Here is a 22,475-nt window from a genome sequence, read left to right on the forward strand (position 1 = left end):
CTCGACTCTGACACTGACTTACCAGATGAACTTGGGCAAATCATTTAACTTCCTCATGGTGATTTATACCTCCAATTTTGGGAATCCTTTGAGAGCTATAGATTTAAAACATTAAGTATGATTCACAGCCTGCTAGGATTGAAAGATGTGAGCACAATGCATCACTGGTTTATTTCTTTTATATACTATGGGCTAGAGCTTATCTGTCCTTTTCTAAACATTTTAGCCAGTTTTTCCCTTCATTCGTTTCATATACTTTTCAAGAATGTTGAATATACTTTGTAGGCCTTTTTTTAAATGAAAGTATTCACTGTTGTTTTCAAACTTTAAATGAATAAAATAGCACAGCAGCCCTGTGAGTTAATATAGATATATTCATAACTTGCACAGAAAGACTGTGAGACAGAGGGAGTTTAAGTGACTCCAATGGTCACAGAGAAAGTCAGTGGTAGTTTTGGGAGACTAAATTGTCTTTCTCATCTTCTTCTGTGTACATGTACCTCACGCTTCATCTATGCCTCCGACATCATCTGTGACACACTCCTGAAAACTGCTGATTTTAGTAAGTTAGCTAGCTGTTTGACAAGGGTGTATTTGGCAAGGGCCAGCTATAAATGATGTGTGCCCTGTGCAGCCAGGATAGCTAATTGGGATCCGTTGTCAATCTAATTGTTACTTTGATTATGAAGCAATGAAAATATAAATACATAGTGAGAATGTTTCAACTGGAGGTCTATTTACAAAGCCAATCCCAGCAGCAGTGAATTATTACAAATGGGCTTTTGAAGCCATCTCTCATGGCTATTCTTGCACAAGCATCACTGTGTCCGTGCTGATTTGGCCTTGATATTCAGCATTGCCTGAGACCCCAGCAAACATCATGTTTTGACAGAACACGTGAGGAAGTTCTCACCTCCTTCCTTCTCATATCACTGATAAGAGTAGACAAAGTACATAAGTAAAGCCATAGTGAGTGGCTGGTCATCATAAAGAAGCATCAGGAGAAACAGGCATTTGAAAGCAAACCATGGGACAAGAAGAAAGCCAAGGAAACAAAAAATGATCTAGCAGTATTAGCGCATTAAAATTACATTTCAGATCTCTCTAATGGCACATCCACACAAAGTAGAACTAGGCTTTCTGTGTGGTGCAGCCCAACATTTTGGGGTTGCAAGAATGTAGAACATAGGGTAAGGAATGCAAGAGAAAGCCCAACTCTCATGTTATAATCAAAGTGAAGCTTTCCAGAGCACCGGGAGCTGCATTTTGAAAAAAAACGTATAGGTAAATTAGTGTGCACCAGTTAAGGACAGAACATCACTGGTGACACTTTAAATTGACCTACGTAGTGCCCAAAAGGAATAACAGGGTCTGACAGGAGAATGCAAAGAAAGGGGAGGCTGAAAGCAACAGTGAGAGAAATGTGGTTATGTGAAGTACCTCTGATCATACCTAATGCTGCTTTTGTGAAGCACATAAGTAACAGAGATATTATTGACTGCCTGGTCATTATCAGTCACCAGTTTGCTAGGACGTAGCAGTGAGAGTAGCTCATGGTATTGAACATGAAGGAAGAGAAAGAGGGTGGTGATATTAAAGATCAGCTCGGGAGGGGTATCTGTGCATTAAAAGATGGGAGACTTGAATAAAATGTGAAGGTGCTGAGGGATGAGATGGCACAACTGTAAAAGGAAGAGTTTGTATCTTAGTCACTCTGTGGCCATATCGAATATGACATAAATTCTCTGTACATCTAAAAGAGGTAGGAGCATTCATACATTTTGTTGCAAATTGATATGATCTTTTTTGTCAGTGATCTGAATAAGATTGTACTATAGTTTTTAATTTAGCAGATTAAGAAGCACAATTAAAATATCATGAAAAAGATCATAATCTAAACCTCCGGGTTTTTTTGCTTATCCCTGCCAAGTTGATAACAAGAGCCGGTGGATGTAACAATTACCTGCACTACTGTAAATTTACTGTAGTTTGTGGGCTGAAGTGTTAATAAATACCCTGCAGTATTCCAGAGGGAGAAGCTTTCCATCTAATTAATAAAACTGGGAAGAATACCCAGGACACTGAACCATATCTTTCTTATTAGTGTTGGCTTCTACAAAGGAGAATCCCTGAATCTCAACACATTAGTAAATGTCATACTCCTGGGTTGCACAGAGACCTCTTGAAAAACTGCTGATTTGCTGTGGAAAAAAATCACCGTAGACTTCAGAAACAATTCAGCTAGGGAATACCAAGTGTAGAAAATCAGTGTAAAGCACGGCGTGCGTTACAGCAGCTACAGACTTGTGCCACATTTGGTGAATCTTGAAAGAGAAAAAATGCAATTATACTCTAATTTCCCTCCCATTTTTGGTCTGTACTTATGCTGATATCTTTCCCTATGTCCAACTGTGGACTTATTGCAGTTAGGTCTTTTTTAGAGACTTAGCAAAAACTATCTTTTACGTGTTCTCTAAAACAGGTTTCTTAAAAACACTTTATATGGATTTGTAAGCTGCATGTAATTGGTTATTAATTTTTTTTTTTTAAAGAAAGGATCACTTGAAGAAGGGAAATTTTTAAGCCCAGTACGGAAATTAAAGTTTTTCACAAAATATGTAATGCTGATTCCCTTTTCCTTTGCAGTAATCCATATCTGGTAAAAATAAACTTTGTCTCACTATGCCTGAGCCAGTTCTGTTTCAAGGCAGTTTGCAGTAAAACACAAATTAACAGCCTAACTTTCTGACCAGCACATAATTCTTTGCTGTACTTTATTAAAATCATAGCGGTAATCTTATATTATGCAATAGTGATATGCATTCTCTGACAGACTGGAAATTTACCAAGTAGAGTAAAAATTCATGCAGTTATTTTGTAGAATAAAAATTGTAGGGTGGTACATATTTATTTTCTCATATTATTATCATTATTTTTATTAGACTGATGTAGCAAGCTCATATTACTGCCTCCTATAGAAATAGAAATAACATCTTTGAATTTACTTCTTACTTGAAGTTTTTGCTCTGAAAAATGTGCCTGCTGAATATATTTGTATCTGCTTTTCATCCTACTGGTAGGAGTGATTGAGAGGATAAAAAGAGGTAAAGCTACAGAGCTTATCCATGAGGCTGTTGCTAATCTGGGTAAATATCAGTCAACTGGATGGGAAGTGGAGGATGTAAAAATCTGCCAGGTTTTTTGGTCTACATCTAGTCTTCTCAATTTTCATTGTCCATGGTTTCACTGAATTCTGGTCTTCACTGAATTCTGGTAACTTACTAGAGCATAAGAAGGCAATTTAAAATGCTGTCCAGGAATCAGAGTCTAGCGGTGTCTGTATAGTCTACTATTTTAGATGTTCTAGTGTACTGTATATGCTTAAACCTTTCGATTTGGATTTGGTGGGGTTTTTTCCCCGATTAAGAATGTTTAGGATGCTTCTACATACACTGCAAGGAATAGATCAATTCACACCGTGTACAGTGAATACCCACCATACTTGCAGTTTCAATAAAGCATGTTAACAGCAGATACTTGTCCTTAAAAGACCATATATCAAGTATCCTCAGCATTATGCTGGAAGAACCTGAATCACACGTTCCCTTGCCTGTCTTCACTTGCAGCTTTGTTGGCCAGTGACTCTTTGTGACTCTGTTTCCTGTTTCAGGAAATACTTCTCTGATCTGACCTGGGTGATACATTCTTATTTTGTCCTTCAGCAAGATGATCTTTTATATTAAAAAAAAAACAAAAAACCTCTTTAAGAAGCAAAGAATACAAGTTAGTGAGCAGGTGATCCTTATTCATTTCGGTAGCCTTCAGAATACCCTGAGTTTGCTTTGTACAAGTGTATTCATACACAAGCTTATGCAAACACACTTATACATATATCTGGCTGCTTTTATCTATATGATAACACTGTGGCTCTTCTGTATCCATTATTTTCATCTTTCTACAGTAGCAGCTCCAGAGTTGAGAGCTCAGTTGCTTTGATTTTGAAATTTTTTTGCCTGTGGCACATCTCTCTAAGCTCTTCTGTTCTGAAACTCAAATTGTAGGAGTAGGCTCCACACCTCAGAGAAAGGCAGCCCAAATTCTGAGGCTTCAGTTTTTAGGAAACTAGGAATTTGAATGCCATAGGTCATCAACATACATATACTTTACTGTCTTCAGCAATGATCAGCCTTGGGGGGAAGAGGCAGGGACCATGTAGTAGGCAGAAGCCTCAGGAAAACCTTTTCAAATTCTTTATGCTTAGACATTAGACTAAATAAGGAAGAAAAACGTCCTTATCCTCTTAATTTGGAGTATTATACTGGGAGCGATTTTGGCTGCCCATGTATGCATCAGCTCCCCCTCTGAGTTTTTGGCTTCAGTAACATCCTGTGGCAAGGAGTTCCCCAGTTCAGCTACTCTCTGAATGAACAGTTTCCCTTCTTCCTTCCATTCTGAACATCCTGCGTTTCACTGAAATGGCACTTCGTCTGTGTTATGAGATGGGGAGAATAAAAGCTTTAGTCCTATTTTTTGTACCATTAATTTATATATACTTCTCTTGCATTCTCCAAGACATCACTGTTTTGAGGAGAGCAATTCCTGCTTTCTGAGTCTCTTTTCATAACAGTTTTCCCAGGTACATTGTTCTGCTTTACTTTCTTTGGACCTCCTCTAAATCTGTCATATTTTCTTTGGAAAGGGCTGAGCCATTCTGTCATTAATATGGGAAATCAGAGAGTACTGTTTATATTTTCATTTTAACTTTTCATGTCTTCTGAGATGTTTTTAGCATCAGCCATGAGCATGACATCAGCTTCACAACTAACCTTGGGCTACTGGAAGGGGCACTAATAGATGCAGTTTTCAAGCTAATGTTTTCACACTCTTCCCTGGACTCTTTCAGAGTCGGGATGATGCAGCTCTCCATCTCTTTTTCTCACCTAGAGATCATTTAGTCAGCCTTGTCTCACTCTGGAGGGACTAACAATACATACTTAGAAGGCCCTCTGTCTTAAATTAAAGAGGGCATTGGTGGAGGTCACCTCCATAAACTACATTCTGGTGATGCAAGTACAGAGATCATATATAATCCCCTTGTTCCTTTAACTTGCCCTGAATTTTGAGAAGTATTTTCATTTTCAAACTGAAAATAAAATGATGTAGGACAATGTTGCATGAAATTGCATCTCCGGTGCTGCCTCCAGTGAAAGCCTATCATCTAACTTCACCTCTGTGCATCTGCTCAGGATAATGCATTTAGAAATCAGGGATGTTTTCTTTTTTTCAGTCTCTGAAGCAAGTGACCTGGATTCACTTTTAAGAATATGATTTTCAAACTTGTTGACTATGATTTTTCTTTTGGAGGATGAGTTGATTTGTCCATATAAATCCCTTTTGTCAAATTTAATAGACGGATAAAGTGACCCCTTGCCTTCCGTAGAAAAATGCATTATTCTTAAAAAATATGGGGGTTTTTTTGGAGAAGGATGAGAGGGGCTTACATCTTTCAGAAACCAAACAAATTCCAAACTGAACGAGAGAGACAGAGAGAGAGGGTTGCCTTTCTGCAAGCCGCCAGCTTTCCCAAGTGTCTCATCCTCTCCCCTCTGTCATCCTGAGGCAATGTGCCTGCATTTGTGTGTAGATTTATAGTTTATCTTTATCTATGGCTTCATCTGTAGGTAGCTATTATAGCCGCCTTGCCTGGATATTGTTTGGGCCTGATAGATCTGTCTGTAGTTCATCAAAGGGGAGCTGAGTGGCTAAAAGCCATTGGGTCCAGCTGAGGATGAAATACGAGCCATCAGCCTTGGTAATGGCTGTAAAATTTCATAATTACACGGCCTTTATTACATTGCATAATGATCCTGAAGCAGTATGGAACAATTAATTAAGATTTTCAACCGTGGCTCTTTCAGAAATTAAAAGGTGCTAGTGGCTGAGAAATGGGGAAGTGTCTTGTCCTAAAAGCATTAGGGATGCTTAAGAAGTACTTCCTGGGTACTTAAAATAAGAAAAAAAAAAAGGAAAGAAATAGAAGTGAAGAAAAAAGACAAGAAAAAGAAGATCAACTAGTTAAGCAGCTAATGTCAGAGTAACGTTTTTGTACTTTACTGCTAATTCTTAATGTCAAATCTGGTTCTAAAACTCCTGCAATAGTCACTGCCATAAAGCTGTTCCTTTTCTGTTCTGTAAAAATTTTCATGCCTTTTTTCCCCCGTGTTCTGTTCTAGCCATTTGTCACATTTATAGAAGTTGAGCTCTGCACATTATTAAATAAATGCATGCCATGACTTAGGAGGGTCACTTAGCTGTGTATTGGGGTGTACTGACCAAGGATTTTCTCTTAACGCACTTTCTCGTGTTTGAGGCCATTGAAATTCTTTGAAGATCTCTGCAGTTTGACAGACGTCCCCAAGGAAGACTTTTTTTTTTTTGCCTTACTGTTTTGATATTTTTCTTACTTTCTTTTCTTCTTTGTAAATGCAGCATGTCAGATGTAATATAATATTTTCCATGAGATTGACCTCAGACCTGATCAGAAGTAATTAGATTCCTAAGGTGCTGCAAAGATTTCTCACAGGTTTCTGATGTACATACTGAAAGAAAAAGTATTTATATATGTGCAGGGAATACGCAGGGAGAGACAGGAGGCCTGAACCTGTGTGTGTACCCATTACTTGTGGTGATCAGTCACTGGGTGTAATTCTGAAGGCCAGGAATTTGGGATCCAGATGGGGTGTGGAGTACTCACTGTGCCGATGGTAGTGAAACTGATGAAAAGACAGTAAAAATAACTCTAGCATTCTCCATCAAAACTTTCAGGTCTTACGGGAAGGAATCTCCTCTTCACTACGTTCCTTTCCCCCCTCCCCTCAAACTATTTTGATTCATACAGACTCTGGATATAACTCTTAAATAGCAGGAGCATTGAGTATTATTGTTTTTAAATTGGCCCGTCGTCAGGTAAGGTCCTATCGTTCTAAATATTTTACGAGAAGCTAGGGTTTCCCCAAGGCATCTCTAATAATAAACTTTCTGCAGAAAATTTAGAAAGGATTATGTGTTTCAAGGAGGAGCTGGCTGCTTGAAGTAAATTCTCTTGTTGAGTCATTTATTCCCTTAATAGGAATTTTCTGATCTGCTGTCATTCTTGTTCACACACTGGGTGTCACTGCCTCTAAAACACTTGTCATTCTTTAATGGAAACAAAATAGTCATTGCAGTCAGAGCCGCAATGTCATTCCACTACCCCTTGCTGCGTCGGCAATAGTGAAAATGACAGAGCGGCTCTCAGTAGGGGTAATTAAAATGTAAATATTGATATTTTATTATTTGAAATTACTTTCCAGTGCGACATTTAATATCTCTCCATCTGTGCGGCTCTGTTTAGCGGTCACTTTAGTGCAGCTCTGGGATGCCAAGCGGCGGCTTGATCCCCGTTATGTCAAAATGCTTGTTGCTGCTTAATTTTGATATCTAATTAAGTGGAAAAGTACAGTCCACACTGTAATCCATGGCATCTTAACCAGCTGCTTGGGTATATTTAGAATTAATCTCCACTATGGAATCATCCTAATGTATGCAATTAAGAGTCTGCCGATGGCTAATTAGGTGTATTAGAATCAGGCAGCTTCCTTTTTTTTTTTCTTTCTTTTTTTCTCTCTCTCTCTTTTTTTTTTTTTTTTTTTTTTCCTGTGTGTGGACTGTTGTAGACTTAAGACACAGCCTCCAGAGATGATCTTAATGGTACATATACACTCAACTAGGTAAACTAGAAATTTCACAGTCAGGTAGGAGAATATGTGCGACGCTCTTTCCCCAAACCAGGGAGACTATAAACATCATATGATTTTTTTGGCATCTGCAGCACATTAAGAAAATCAACTAACCAGTAGAAAAGTTTTAAAAATTGGAAAGAAGAAGGTTGACGTGTAGGAGAGTGTTCTGAGCTGTCCTTTTCAAGCCAGAGCGTGAAAGGGTATATTTATCCAAAATTTTGCAACCTGAAGTTTTTGGTTTGGCTATGAAAAGAGATTTTAGCTAGCTCAGCACATACAGGGTTAACACAGATCCGTTGATTGGATAGTAAGCATGGGTGTTTCTGTAGGGTAATACATCCCAGTATTGGATTCACGTTATTATTGTGATTGTGGAATTCCTGGAAACCTGACTTTGCCTGATGGAAAGACGGAGGGAGCAGGGATCGCCACAGCTCTCAGTGAGGAAATGACTGGTGGCTTCCCCAGGGAAGCAAAAGGCAAACAGCAGTGACCCAGCATTCTGAGGAAAAGCGCTTTCAAACCCATAGAGGTTACTAATAATAGGCAGCACATATTAAATGCAGAAGAAACCCCCCCTTTCTGTGGAAAAAAAACCCCCACAACTTATATAAAATAATCCAGCAAACTTGCTTTTGAAGCCTAATGAGCACCAGGCTGAAGAAGCTTGAACTCTAAATTTCTTGATATTCCCAGTCCGTGTGTGCAATTGTTGGGAGGCTGATGCGTACAGAGATTGAAGTGAGCAGTAGCTGACCTAATGCTGATTGATGTTATTAGTTTAGCTAGATTCCTCTCTCAAGTTTGTGTTTTTTTTTTTATTTATTATTATTTTGTTTAGTTCAGTAAAAATTTAAAAAAAAAAAAAGGAAAAGGATGGACTCTATTTAATTATGTGCGATTGTAGTTTGATTTCTGCTAGCTGAACTCTTTTAAGGATCTAGGTAAGGCATACCACACACAGGATATGTACATGTAGTGATGATTCTTCGAAACCGAACTGCATTACCATTTTCTGGATTGGCTTTCAGCCCTATTCAGGATACTTAACAGTTTTTAATCTACAGTCACTTTATTGTGACAGAATGCATATTTTATTTTTTCACCCAGAAATCTGGTTTTAATGTAGCCATACTTGAATGCATGCGTCCACAACAGATTGAAGGAAAATTTGTGTGAAATCAATATTTATGTTGAAAATATGATCAGCCTTTTTTAATATGGGCTCAGTGAAAAAAAAAAAAAACAATTGGGGATACAATCCTGCTCCATTTTCTCCCATATAAATTTCTGGGCACACAGGTGATATCTCAAAATATGCCAGACATTTTAAAAAGCAGATTTCATATAAAATGCTGTACCCCAGCTGCAGACTTTCCAAGTCGAGGAGCAAATATGGTTTTAGGAGCACACCATATCACGTTATCTGCCTCTGCTGTTTTCAGTAAGAGGACAAAAAAGCCCCCCATAGTCTAACCAAACCATGTTGGAAGGTTACAATTTAAAGAACTGTAAGAGTTAAATTTAAATAAGCAGATCAGATCACATAGGTAGTGCATCAAAAAGATCACCCTCAGGAATCTGCAAGTTCATATTGCTGACCTTAAGGAGACCTACAGTTACATTGGGCCATATTGGACTGTTAGTCTGAATTTTAAAACTTTTTCAGTGTCCAGCTCTTAGAATTCAAACGCTCACTGCAGAGAAGGTAATGCAGAAGGGGTGCCAACTATTAACGTACAGGGGGGGAAAAGAAAAAAAGCCAGTTTTCTACATATCAGGTCTTCCTCTGTTCTCAGAGGATCTAGTGATAAATCAAAATGTTAAGTGTTCGGCTTCTTTTTAATATAAGGTTGGTATGAGTTTGCAGTAAAGCGATTTAAAATTGTGGAAGTTCCAGTGGTAAAACCAGCCTAAAGGGCTGTTTAAATCTATTGTCTTATTTTCTTGGTGAATACTGAAATAATAAGGTGTGAAATGAAAATTAATGGAATTAAAGAGTGTAGTACTTCAAACCATGTGTTTCCAGAAATGCCATTATAGAGTACTCCATACATGGAGGTCTTACCAAAGCTATCCTGAAGCAAGGGTGACCCACTAGTTTTTTTCATCTTTATTGTTCCACTGCAGAGTATTAGCAACTGAAGGTGGTTACGTGAAGTCAGAGAGACGTTCTGAATCATTCACTTTTTCCAGCTCCTTTCCATTACGATTGCTAAAGCAGCAGCTCACAAGAACTTGTGCTGTTAACTAGAAATAAGAAATTTATAAGTAGCTGCCTAGAAATACATGGGTGATTAGAGAGGGGTGTCTGATTTAGGTACTGAAATCGGTTAGAACTATAGTGAGTTACATCTCACTATATGCATCCTAGCCTGGGAAGAAATGACAAGCTTAAATTGCTCCTGTTTAGTGTTATCATGTAAAGTTTCACAGAATAAAAGACAAACCAGAAATATTTCTATCTGGTATTTAAATTACATTAACACCTTTTTGTATAGCTTCAGTGAAAGGTCATGCTAGACAAGCAGCATCTCCAGTTTGTAAATGTCTAATTTGCTGCTTTTAAATTGCTGTGAACTTCACTTACTTAGTCCTGCTGAATGAATCCAGTGTTGCAAATACTTCTGACAAGCGAATATTTGCTTAGTGAGAATCCATTGTTCGTAATGGATTGAGAAGGACATGCAGTATGAATGCATTTTTATTGCCGTGCCATCTCTCTGCTGTTGTTTCAGTGAGATGAAAGTAGCCTTGTGATAAAAGCGCTGGCTTTCTCAGTGCTCTGTGTGGCATTTCCCGTTTTACTGGTAGGTGTTAGTGGAAAAAGTGCTTATCGTAGGCATTTTTTTCATGTTATAAAATATATATAAAAAAAGAAATGTGTATTTTATAAGAACACGGACAGCAAGAGTTAGGAATACAAACACACTTAAGTAAAACCTGAGAAAGCGCACAGGCTTGGCTGAAGACACCCCAGTGCTCTCCAAATGTGTTTTGCCTTTTCTGCTCGAGTCAGAGTAATTCTTGGGCACCTCTGTGTGTGCAATCTGATCTTCCCTCTCCTGTGGCCACCCAGCTAACAGATGGCAGTCACAACTCGTAGTGCAGAGAGTGCCGCTCACAACAGAGTCCTGGTGCTGCTTTCGCAGTGCTCCGCTACGGGGGCAGGAGGAGATGCTATATAGCAAAGGTGGTGCTTTTTACTGTGCAGAAGTTGTTGGATGGAGCTGATTTCTAAACCTAACTTTAATTGTAGCACATCAGTTCTAAAAGCCTTGGAAGCTGAATCCAGCAAATAGTGTAATGGCTGTAATTCTGATCAGTTGTAGCTTGTGCTTTGGGACTTGATTTGTGTTTTTCAAGTTTAGGCAGACAACCTGTGCTTTTTGTTTTGTGAGCTGACACCTTTTACATGAAAATCCTCAGTTGTACTTAAATTTCAGCTTTTTATGGCATCATGTGCAGTTATTAGCCCTTTTACCAGGGGCTTCATGAGCAAATGGGTATGGGGAAAAAAAAAAAAAAAGGAAAAAACTGAAATAACAGGTTCACCCTGGCATAATGAGTTATATCTGTTTCTGTTCCAGCTTTCACTAAATTTCATCCATAATCTGTGAAATATGTTTGGTGATTAGTGAGAGCACTCTCCTTCTGTTTAACAGTTTTCATAACAGCTGAAATGTTTGTGGGTCTTGATACGTATTTTTAGACTACAGAATATTTTAAAATGCAATTAAATCCTTTTTTCCTTGGCTTAATATAGTAAAAAGGACCTCTTAAATCAGATCTATGTGTGAGAGTCAGCTGTAGATGCAGTGTAAAAAAAATGAATCATGTCATTCTCTCCCTTGGATTTCTAAGATAATATTAGGTGGCAGTCAGGCCATGAAGGCTTCCTTCAGCAAACACTGCGATCATGTCTAGAAAACGTTATGTAGCCCTGGCAGAAATTTCACTGCTGAAATTTCCCTGGCCTTTGTTTACATCCCTGGAAGCCAGCTGAAGTTGTAGGATGGATCCAGGCGAGCACTGAGTGTGTGCCAGGGAGGGAGAGGAGGGCAGAGTGACAGCTGTACGTCTGAGGGCGCGCTGGACACCACTCTGGTCTTGACATGGAGCGGACTTTCTTCACATTCACTCCTGTGCAGCCAGGATAAGCCTTTGGCCCACTGCTCGTAATTTGACCGTGAGCCCATGCACTCTCTATATAAAGTAATCTGGGTTGAAAGAAAAGGTTTTTTTAAAGTGTTTACCGTATCTGTTTGTTCTTTTGAGAGTGGTGTTCTTTCAGTGTTCTTTTGAGACTATACATCATTTTTTGAAATAAGGCAATTGCGCTGGAAACATCAGTACCCATAAAACATTTAGAAGGAAGTTAATCTATCAAAATTAAGTGTAAATAATTTAAAAATCCAACTCTGATATTTCAACTGTGTAAATATATTGAATCTGCAACACACTAGTGAACACGTCATTTTCAAGCACGGCTTTGATTACACAAAATGTAAATGAAGATATTTGAAGTACAAACCAGGGCAAGCGAGAGGAATATTTTACTCGTAAAACTAACAATCACAAAAACAACTGGTAAAATAAATTTCACTGAATTTCACTGAATTTCACTGAATTTCTAGAGTTGGAAGGGACCATAGAGATCATCTAGTCCAACTCCCCTGCTGAAGCAGGATTGCCTAGAGCTAGAGCATGTTACTCAGGACTACATCCAGGCGGGTTTTGAAAATCTCCAAAGAAGGGGACTCCACAACCTCCCTGGGCAGGGAGTTGATTATCAGAAAAAGCAAGCAACTCCCAGATTTGCCAGCAATTTCATACCTGGTTTGATCAAATATTCGCATTTCTAAACATGTAACAGAGAGGAAGGGAAGTTCATTCTCTGCAAAGTGAAATAAACTAGGAATTCCAAGTCAGAGTAGCCGGATTGTGACATCGGATCAAATGTTTATGGCTGAAAATAATGATAGGGGTACAGTGGCAGTCCAGCCACTGTATTTTATTTTGTCCAGTCGTTCTCAGAGTGCTGTGTGCAAGGCACAGATCTTACTTTGGCACTTGACCATCTGCAGCTGCTTCACTCTAGCCCCCAGTGAGTTAGTGTCCATGAAGTCCATCTTAATGAAGTAGAGGAAAGGGTCTTCAGGAATATAAAAGATGTACCCTGCTTAGCATGGAGCTGTGTGCAATGTGAAATAGAGAGCAAGTGGTGCATGTGCCGATATTTGATAAGATCTGTGGTTTAAACAGCCCCTTCTAAGAGACTCTAAACTGCATTTGGAGCTGGCTTGGAGTGCTGAGTGCTGCAGAGCACGGTCGGCTTGCCGCCGGTTCTTCCTATAATGAAACTGCTAAGACCTTTTTACCTATTTATTTCTGCTTCCTTTGAGCTTTGGGTTTACTGATATGCAAAAGGAAAAAAAAAAAAAAAAACCAAGCATATGTTCGGTTGCTCAATCAACCTTTTCTCAATCCACACTCAGTGATCTCAGTGAGTCATTACGGCATAATTACAATTTGAGTGTGATACGCTGTTTGTAGAAAAGTATCTATTTTTAGCTGAAGAAACACTACAGTCCCTGAAAGGAGGAGAAAGAAAGAAAAAAAGGAAGGAAGAAAATCTGTAACCGGCAAATCAATGCTATTGTTAACTGATATTACGAGACACCCTGTAGATTTACAACGCTTGCATTCAGCCAAATAAAAACCGCACTGAAAAGAATGCCTACCAGGGGTTAAATTCATATGCCTGCGCTGCAGCCTATTTCTGTCAACACTCAGCTCAGGAAATAAACATTTATGCTTTCTGAAATGAAAGTGTATTTTTGAAGACTAGCCGTCAGATATTTTTTGCCCTTCACACTTTCAAATGCTTAGCCTTTTTTGTAAGTTGACTGCAAAGTGCATCAGTTTGCTAGGCAAAAAAAGAAAAAAAAAAAAAACAACAACAAAAACTTGACAAGTGCCCATGGCATCATTGTCAAGCACACGAGCGTCTAGTAGAAGATGGCAGGAGGGTTGGCACAAAACATGCTTCCTTCAAGCTTCTTACCTCAGGGGTACCTGACTCTTGAGAAGCCTTTCAGTCCTTCCAAATGACGTTATTGCAAACTGTCATCTGGTTTATTTGGAGTGCGCTGGATCGCAGATAAACATGCTATTTAACTGCAGGTCAAGGTACAGAGTCATTCTGCTAGCAAATGCCTGAGATACATTAAATGGCGTTGACTTGGGGAGGGAGATGGAGAGAGATCAGAGTTGTCACCAATATGGTACACGCTAAGGGGGAAAAAGGTACACAACATTGTATTTTTAAAAGCCATTATGCATTTCTACATTTAAAACGATGACCTGCGAGACTCAAGGATTAAGGAGCCACACAACGCACGACAAAGTTCAAAACCATGCTGTCAGGCAGCACCTCAGGGCGCTTTGGAAAGAGCTTATAGTTGTGACTGGGAAGGCTGCCACCGGTCCAGAGAGCTGGAAGTGTATTTACATCTCATTTGGAGAGGTTTTTTTTAAATACTTACATTTTAAAGTAGAGCATGTTCACTTGTCATAGAACGTGGCTGATCTAGGGGATTCATATAACAAAAGCTTGGAGAATCAGAGCACAGTTTGGCATGAAATAAGTATAACCTCCTCCAAATAATTAACAATAAATCTCTGTATGTAAATACATATGCCTGTGTAATCTACTCTGTTAACTGTGACTTGCTGAGCAGCTATTTAAAGGGCATTGGTGTGATACGAAAGACATGCTGCATGCTTTCACATTTTGTGAAAAATCAAAAGAAAACAAAAACAGATTAATTACAACTTGATGCAGCTTTGCATTCCCACAAGGGATACCTTTAAAAGTTAGAACACGCTTTCACTGAGCAGGATTTCAAGGGAAAGTTACTTCAATCAGGAAGAAAACAATCACGTTTATTTGATTTATCATTGGAGAGCAGAACAGTGTGGTTTATATTTGCCAGTTTTTCTATAATGTAAAAAAAATCTTTTGATTTTTTATGTTTCATATAAAAACAATTAGTATATCTACTGCACCAGAAGGCAGATTTTTCAAGAATGCAGTACAATAAATTACAGGCAACATCCCATTTTTCCCCCTCACAGGGCATATGTAATTTCCTTTGACTGTGGCACACAATAAATGTTATTGAAACATAGCACTATTTATTTTTTAAAAAAATAACAACAATACAACAAACCTGTACTAAAATAGGTAAGTAAATAATAGAAGGAAGTTGGGAGTTTTCAGAAAAAAAAATAAAGAATAGAGAGAAATTGCAGGTTAAACTTTTTTTTAATCAAAACTGATTTTATTGCTTTTTGCTTAATTAAACTCTTCAGAAGTGTGTGAAACATTGTTATACCTGAAAAATTGTTAATTTGTAAATCACAGGGACAAAAGGGCTCCACTGCAACTTTAAAGTTTCTATGCACGTAAATGTCAATAGAGTGCCTTCTCCATCATCAGCACTAAATTCACATTGATGCCTCTTTTCTTCTCTGTATTGATCCTTCCATGAGAACGTAGATTTGTATCTGTTAATTAATGCGTCCTGAAACAGCGTTTGTATTAATCAGGCAGATAAGAAAAATTGGATGCCTGCACCCTCATGACAACCGTAAAAGTGCTGGCCCTGATAAAATCGTGGATGGACCTCAATAAAAAAGTTCCTCCTTCCACTCAATAAACTAATCATCCTGCTTTTAATTATTCGGCAGAAAGATGTGTGGAGATTGGAGAATGTGTAAATCTATTTACTAACAGCAGTGTCTGGGAGGGAGAATGGGGCTGTCACAGGACGGTGCTGCAGGCTACGTTCTCTGTCCATCTGCTACTGCAGAAAAACTGGTTCTTGAAAGACGGGAAGGAACAGAAATGTTGAAGCTAATTGAAATCATGAATTCCTTCCTATAACCTTTCAAATTATTATTTCTTCTCCATTTCCCTCTTTTTTTTTTTTTTTAATCGCAGATGTGTTATTTTGCGTTGTCACCTCTTCAAGGGTTTCCTGTTGTTGTTGGCTCAGTTTTTGTTGGTTTTTTTTTTGAAGGCAGAGAGCTACAGTTCGATCACAAGACTCAAAAGACACTAAGAGAAAATGAAAACAAATAAGGAGGGGGAGAAAAATGAGAAAGAGCGAGCATGCAGCCAGTTTTATGTTTCATTTTTTATGGATGCCTGGTGGTTTGGACGTGGGGTTTTCTTTTTTATTGTATTAGTTTTGCTGCGGAGTGCTTATGGAGAAAATCTTGTTTGGAATAGATGCCTTGCAGATTTGCTGGTTTATGATATATTCCTGCTTGACTGTAACTCTCGACTTTCAAAATAGAAAAACGCATTTAAGTGTAATTGAACGCCAAAAAGAATGTTCTTACAGCGGGAACCCTGTCAAAGGACATGTAAGCAGCTCCATAAACAACTAAATGAAAGCCTCAGACAAGTCTTAAGACCCTTTAAGAAAAGCTTGACTAATCCCCTTTGATGATTTTATTAAGTACTTGTGGTGGATGGTGCCAACTGGCAAACTACTGCGTTTCACCAACAGGCCAGGAAAATCACTTCCTCTCCCATATTGTTTTGTAGCTCTGAATGTGATTGGGATATTAACAGTTTGATATAATAAATTAACAGGTATCGTGAACAAGAGTCTGAAAAGGTAAGGCAGCAAAGATGTTTGCCCTTAGTGATCCTATTAGGAAAGACAGCAGGGGAAAAAAAAAGTTAAATTAATTAAGAGGAATTTATTAAATTTTTAGTCACTCTCAGAAAAAGGATGGTGTGACTGCTATTCAGTTGGCACTTTAATATGCCACTGTTATTTCAGCAAGTGTAGTAGAGGTGGGAATAATTAGCATCTTTTCTGAGGAGGGTAGATATTACTTCTCTTTCCCCTGAGGTTAAAGTTCAAAGAGAATTTTCCTTTTGTGATAAACACCTTAATTCTATGAAAACATCAAATCTTACCTATTAGAAAGTTTGGGTTGTTTTTTTTTTCTTGTAAATTACCCTTCTTGGTTTATGGTAATGGTGACAAGAGTCATCCAATCCATATTTCACAGCATCAGGTTTTAGAACAAAGCATAAGTATTTCAGAACAAAGAAGATACAGACTCCCCACATTAATCTGATTTTTACAGAAAGAGCCTGGAAATTCCAAATTGTTTGTAACTTTGTATGTTGATTAGAAAACATTTAATTTTATATTGATTTACTTTCCTGTAGTATGATGGGGAGGAGAGGTACAAAAGCAGAAGGGAGAACAATAGAGTATGTATGTGTTTTGTCACAATTTATATAAAAATAAATCAAAAAGAAGATTTCTGACGAATCTAAACATGCTTAATATTTTTCCTGTGTTTTTTTTTTTTCCCATTCAGGATTCTCCACTTTGTCTCTAGCTGACCAGATGAGCCTTCTGCAGAGTGCTTGGATGGAGATTTTGATTCTTGGTGTTGTATACCGGTCACTTTCTTTTGAAGATGAGCTCGTATATGCTGAAGATTATATTATGGATGAAGACCAATCCAAGTTGGCAGGCCTTCTTGACCTTAACAATGCCATACTGCAGCTGGTAAAGAAATACAAGAGCATGAAGCTGGAGAAAGAAGAGTTTGTCACCCTCAAAGCTATAGCACTTGCTAATTCAGGTCGGCAGAGTGGCATGACAGTTGCTACATTTTTAATATGTCACTTTTTTTCTGTTCTTCCATAATGCTCTTTCTGCATGCTTGTTTTAAACATGGGTTTAGAATAAGAGGTTGCTAGTCAGACCATAGCCTAAAAGGCAACAAACAAAGCAGTTCAAATTAGGAAGAGCTTTCAGGTTCTAAGAGTCGTGGAGTAAGTTGCTAAGGGAGTGGAGAATATTGCACTGAATGATTTGGAGAGTATTTTACAGGCAAAGATCCTTTTGCATGAATATAGATGTTCTCCTAAATCCTTTCCGTAATCCAGGCAAGTCTAATCACTGCAATTAAAACAAACAGAAAGGATGCATGAGAATATGCTATATATAATCTCTTTAAAGGCAACTACTGATTTATTTGATAGGGTGAATTCAGGATATTGGAGGAGGGAGGAGATGCTTATTTAATCTCACGAGGGCCACACCTTACCTTACGGATCCTCTGGTTTATGAGAACGCTCCTGCAAAAATTATTACCTGTGCAGTGAGGGTTAAAAATCTCAGAAAGAATTTTTTTTCTGCATTTGAATTTAAAAGTGCTGAAGCAGTGAATACTGTCAGATAAGTAAAAATCGTTTGTGCTTTGTTGTTTTTCCTTTTGTGTCTCTTTAATGCTTTATTGTGGTCTTAAGTCCCTTTTAACATTTGCATAAAGTTCACCATAGATCCCTCTTTAATGACGTGCCGATCATTAGATACCTGTGTGTCAATAACATGCTCTGATGCTATGTTCCATTGACAGTCACACCGTGCCCCTCCATCTGCTTTTGTTTTGACCCTATCTTTGAACTTTATCTTGGTTGCTGGCCAGTAGTTTTCCCTTTAATTACAAGAAGGAAACTGTCAATAAAATCTGTTAAATGGGATGCAATGAGTGGCTTGAATGGGCGGACGGCTATTTGTTCAAATTCTGCAGCATTCAAGGTATTGACAGTTTGTTTTCTGGGGCCATATGTGACGATCAATCTCAGGCTGGGCTCAGCCGCGCTGAAAAATGAAAAACCAGATTGCTTTTGCTTACTTGTGGATGACGACTTGTGATTTGGCGCGGTCCTAGTGAGATGAGACCTTCTGCCCAAATTGCCCCCCTGAGAGCCAGAACGCGTGACTGTTTTTAGAAATAATTTTTTAATTGATTTTGTAATTAACAGTTCATCTACAATATTGATGCATGAATCCTCAGATTGATAGGAGGGAAATTGTTTTCAACAATGAAGTTGTACTATCCTATTTGTCTTTGTAATGTGATTTAGCACTCTGCATTTTTAATTGGAAATATAATTCAAAAACATGCAAAGCCAAAATGCTTATTAGTTTCTTTATAAAATATTCTCCACCTCACTAAGTCTGCCCTTAGTTTTAGAATATTATCTTATTTCTAGAATAAACAAAATGCTAAAATGTGTTTCAAAATTCAAAACTATTTTTAATTGAAAATTTATTTATAGTTTTTCACCATTGTAAATAGACACTTGAGGATGCTTTGCAGCTACAAGAAGGATTTTTCTCAAAATTGGTCATGCTTAATGAACAGAGCAAGAAAATTATCTGGAATTAGGAGTCTAAATTAAGAGGGGTTTTTTTATTTATTTATTTTGATTCTGTAATTCAAAGGCTGAATTAGAACTATTTCTGTAGTTTACTCGATAACAAGGGAAAGGGGCTAGAATATAGGGATATGGTGGCAAATACCTCACCTTTTTTTTTTTTTCCTCTCCTAAAAAGACGTGCAGTGTTGAAGTAATAATAAAAGATACTGCTGCCCAAAAAAGTTTAGTCATGCATTGTGCATATAGTGTATCAAAATCATCTGTAGCTTCATTAACTTCTCTGGGAATTACAACCAGGATAATGTCAGAGATAATACAGTTCAGCATACTAAAATTCAGGGCACATTTAAGTGAAAACGTTTCCTTCCTCTATTTTAAAATAAATAAAATTGCTGGTTTAAAAGGAAGCTATTGCAAGGAGGAGCTAAATAGCAGCCTGACCATTTGACTTCCCTTTCAACAGAATGTTTTGACGGCTGACGTTTAACATTTCAGCTTCAGATTGTACATGCAGCAGTTACCAAACTCCTATCAGCTGTAGCTATGCTAACCTGTAGGTGTAAAATACAACAACTAATATCAGACCCCTAGTGTTTTAATTTACAAATACTGCTAAAATTAAAGTAAAATTAAAGGTTTTGTTTCTTTTTATCGACAAAACCAGAAATAGATTATTTTCACATAACTATGAACTTGATTAACGTAAATGCAGCTATATCCGAAAAACCAAATGCCATTAAAAATTAATCAATTAGCAATCCACTTTTTAATATATTTTGCAGCTACATCTGCTTTCTTCTAAAACTTCCACTATTTCTTTCTCTGGTTTAAAATGTATTAGCCATTTTATAGCTGAAGAGAGAATGGATGAAGTATAATATGAAATCTTAAACATTTAAGACATTTTTGCCGTATTGGCACTGTTTAGAAAGATTCCCAGGTTGCCTCTCCTGTAAACAGTAGACAAAGATGGTTTTATAGCTCTGTACCTGTGCTAGTGATTTATGATACAGTGTCATAGTACTTTCCCTGCTGGTGTATAGAAGCAGAAAAAGAAATTGTAGATTGTCTTCATATCGATTGTATTTTGTTTAAATAAATACCACGAGCTTTGTTTTGGCCAACAAATCTCAGTAGTGTGAGCACTGAAACACCCCAGTAGCTAACCCTTCTGTAGGCCTACAGAGTCTCTGTTTGTGCAGTCCTGGGTCTGGGATCATCCTGCCCACGGGTCTCTAAAAGGTGGGGAGAAGGAGCCGTTTTTCAGGGAGGTTCTCCAACAGCCCTTATCGAATGCTCCCTTTGTAGGGTTGGCCGGTGCCACACAGCTGCTGTCAATTTCCAAAAATGCAAGAAGTAGCAACCTTGTAGATCTTTACTGATTTCAAAAGGGTGCATATAGCATCTGAAAAGTTGAAGTACATATATAAAAGTACAAATGTTGTGTAGACATTTCAGTCCTGTGTATGTTAAAGTCTATACAGGCACGATTTCAACACTTAGGTTTAACTTGTAGTGCATAATATGGAATTTTTCAGGTTAGTTTTAAACGTCTGCATTGATTCAATAGTAATTAATACAGCCTTTATGCTTGAACTCCAGAGAAGTTTCTCTGGCCAAAGCATTGTCCTTGTCCTGTCAGCATCACGAGTTCCTTCCTCCTTTCTTTGCCTTCTCTACACAAAAGCAAGTAGGTGCCTTGGAGCTGCAGGATGCAACTGCCCTGCATTCCGCCTCACGCCGCCCAGCTGAAGCAAGCTGGCACCAATGAGCACTTTGTTTACCCACGCAGAAAATCAACTTTGAATGGTTTCCAAAACATGCATGTACCAATTATTTCCTTGTGTGTAAGGAAAGGTGAAATATTTACAAAATAAGTTTGAGGTGTACACAAGTGCACGTACGCACACGTGCACACTCCGGCACGTAAAAGATGACCTGCTTGTCTCTTTTGTATTAGAAAATGCGTTCGTGTATCGATCAGGTGATACTAAACAGGGAGTTGCAGGTGAGCAGTTTTTTTGAAATTGCCTGATCAGTAAGGACTAAATTGTGCCTTCAGGCCAAATGTTGCGGAAGAGTTTAGGAGTCACGACTGAGACCAGATTTTGAAAAAAGCTCAGTTCCCATCTAAGACCTAACGTAAGGAACTAGAGTGTCAAAATACATTAGCACATTTGAAAATCTGATGCTTGTGTATCTGCCTAATAGGCTGCTGGCATCTTGAAAAAATATGACCCAAATGTGGATGCCAGACACTTAAAAGTATAACCCTATGCACTGTTGAAAATTTAATCTTAAATGATAATTCTAGCTGTCTAGCCTGTACCACCAGAAAGAGAAAAGGACCTCTGCTCACTGTCAGAGTTTCTGGTCTCTCTTATTAACTCTCCTAAAGAAGAGCCCAGCACCCTTTCAGTACTGAAGGAGTGAGAATCAAGAAGTATCTTTTGCATTTTAGCATAATGAAGTGCAAATCAACGTTAAAGGCAGTAAAGTTACGTGATCATCTATCCTGGTAAAAAAATTATTTCTTTCTTACAACTTATTTAACATTCCAGCCACCAAAAGAGTGTACTCAGAGCACTAGGCTATCACCATTAAATAATGTTATCATAATAAAAATTAATTGGTAGAACCCTATAAATCACTTGCTCCACAGGACCTCAACTTAATTCCCAGTATAAACTGTGGCTTATCTTAGGTCACAACATACCATATTTAGTTTCTAATCATGTGAATTTCTTAATTTTAATTTATTTAGTTATCTTGTTAGTGTTAGAATTCATGATTAAAATGTATCTATGGTGACTAGGCATATAGGAAATATATATATGCACCTGTGGCAGGAGTGTAAGGGGAGCTCTGTGCTGCCTCTGCCAAGGGCCAGCTCTGTGCTGACAGGAGGATTTTCTGGGTAGGAAAAAAATGGAATGAAGCGCTGTGTCACCAATGCAACTGCTAGTCTTCGCTGTTATTCATCCTGCTTTTCCACAGCACTAAACTAGTGGCTCTCAATGGTAATTATGGCAATTACTTATATCTCGTAGCGGATAAAAAGGACTTTGAAGCACTCATTCAATATTTTCTTTTCTTTGGAATCTTACCCTCCAGTTCTATCATTCAAATTCCCTTTTCCAGAGTTTTAGTAGCCTTATTGAGTAGGTATTCAAACCCGTTCATAGTATGCAATTTGTTCTGCATTGTGGGAATATTCCTTTATTTATTACTCTGACTACCCATCCTAGTGGAAAGTAAGCCATTCAGGAATAAAAAATTGATGGTTTACTGTCCTTTAATTTACCTTATACCTGGGGTTTTAGTTCATTGCTAATCCTGTTAGCCCCTGAAATAAATGGGTGTGTTCTGCAAAGTCATTTCTTTTCTTGCTGCATCTTCATTTCCTACTGTGTTTTAAAAAC

At 38.0% G+C, this 22,475-nt stretch overlaps 1 protein-coding gene across 9 annotated transcripts in view; it reads left to right on the plus strand.

Moving 5' to 3' along the window:
* Positions 1-22,475, plus strand: part of ESRRG (estrogen-related receptor gamma) — a 396,968-nt gene that overhangs the window by 365,137 nt on the left and 9,356 nt on the right. For all 9 annotated transcript variants that reach the window (XM_014950743.1, XM_014950739.1, XM_014950742.1 and 6 more), the window contains one exon: positions 17,196-17,465. In XM_014950743.1, the coding sequence (XP_014806229.1) occupies positions 17,196-17,465 (270 nt within the window). The remainder of the gene's footprint in view (positions 1-17,195; positions 17,466-22,475) is intronic.

The sequence above is a fragment of the Calidris pugnax genome, unplaced genomic scaffold (assembly GCF_001431845.1).
Source record: "Calidris pugnax isolate Ruff unplaced genomic scaffold, ASM143184v1 scaffold24, whole genome shotgun sequence".
Classification (NCBI taxonomy): Eukaryota; Metazoa; Chordata; class Aves; order Charadriiformes; family Scolopacidae; genus Calidris; species Calidris pugnax.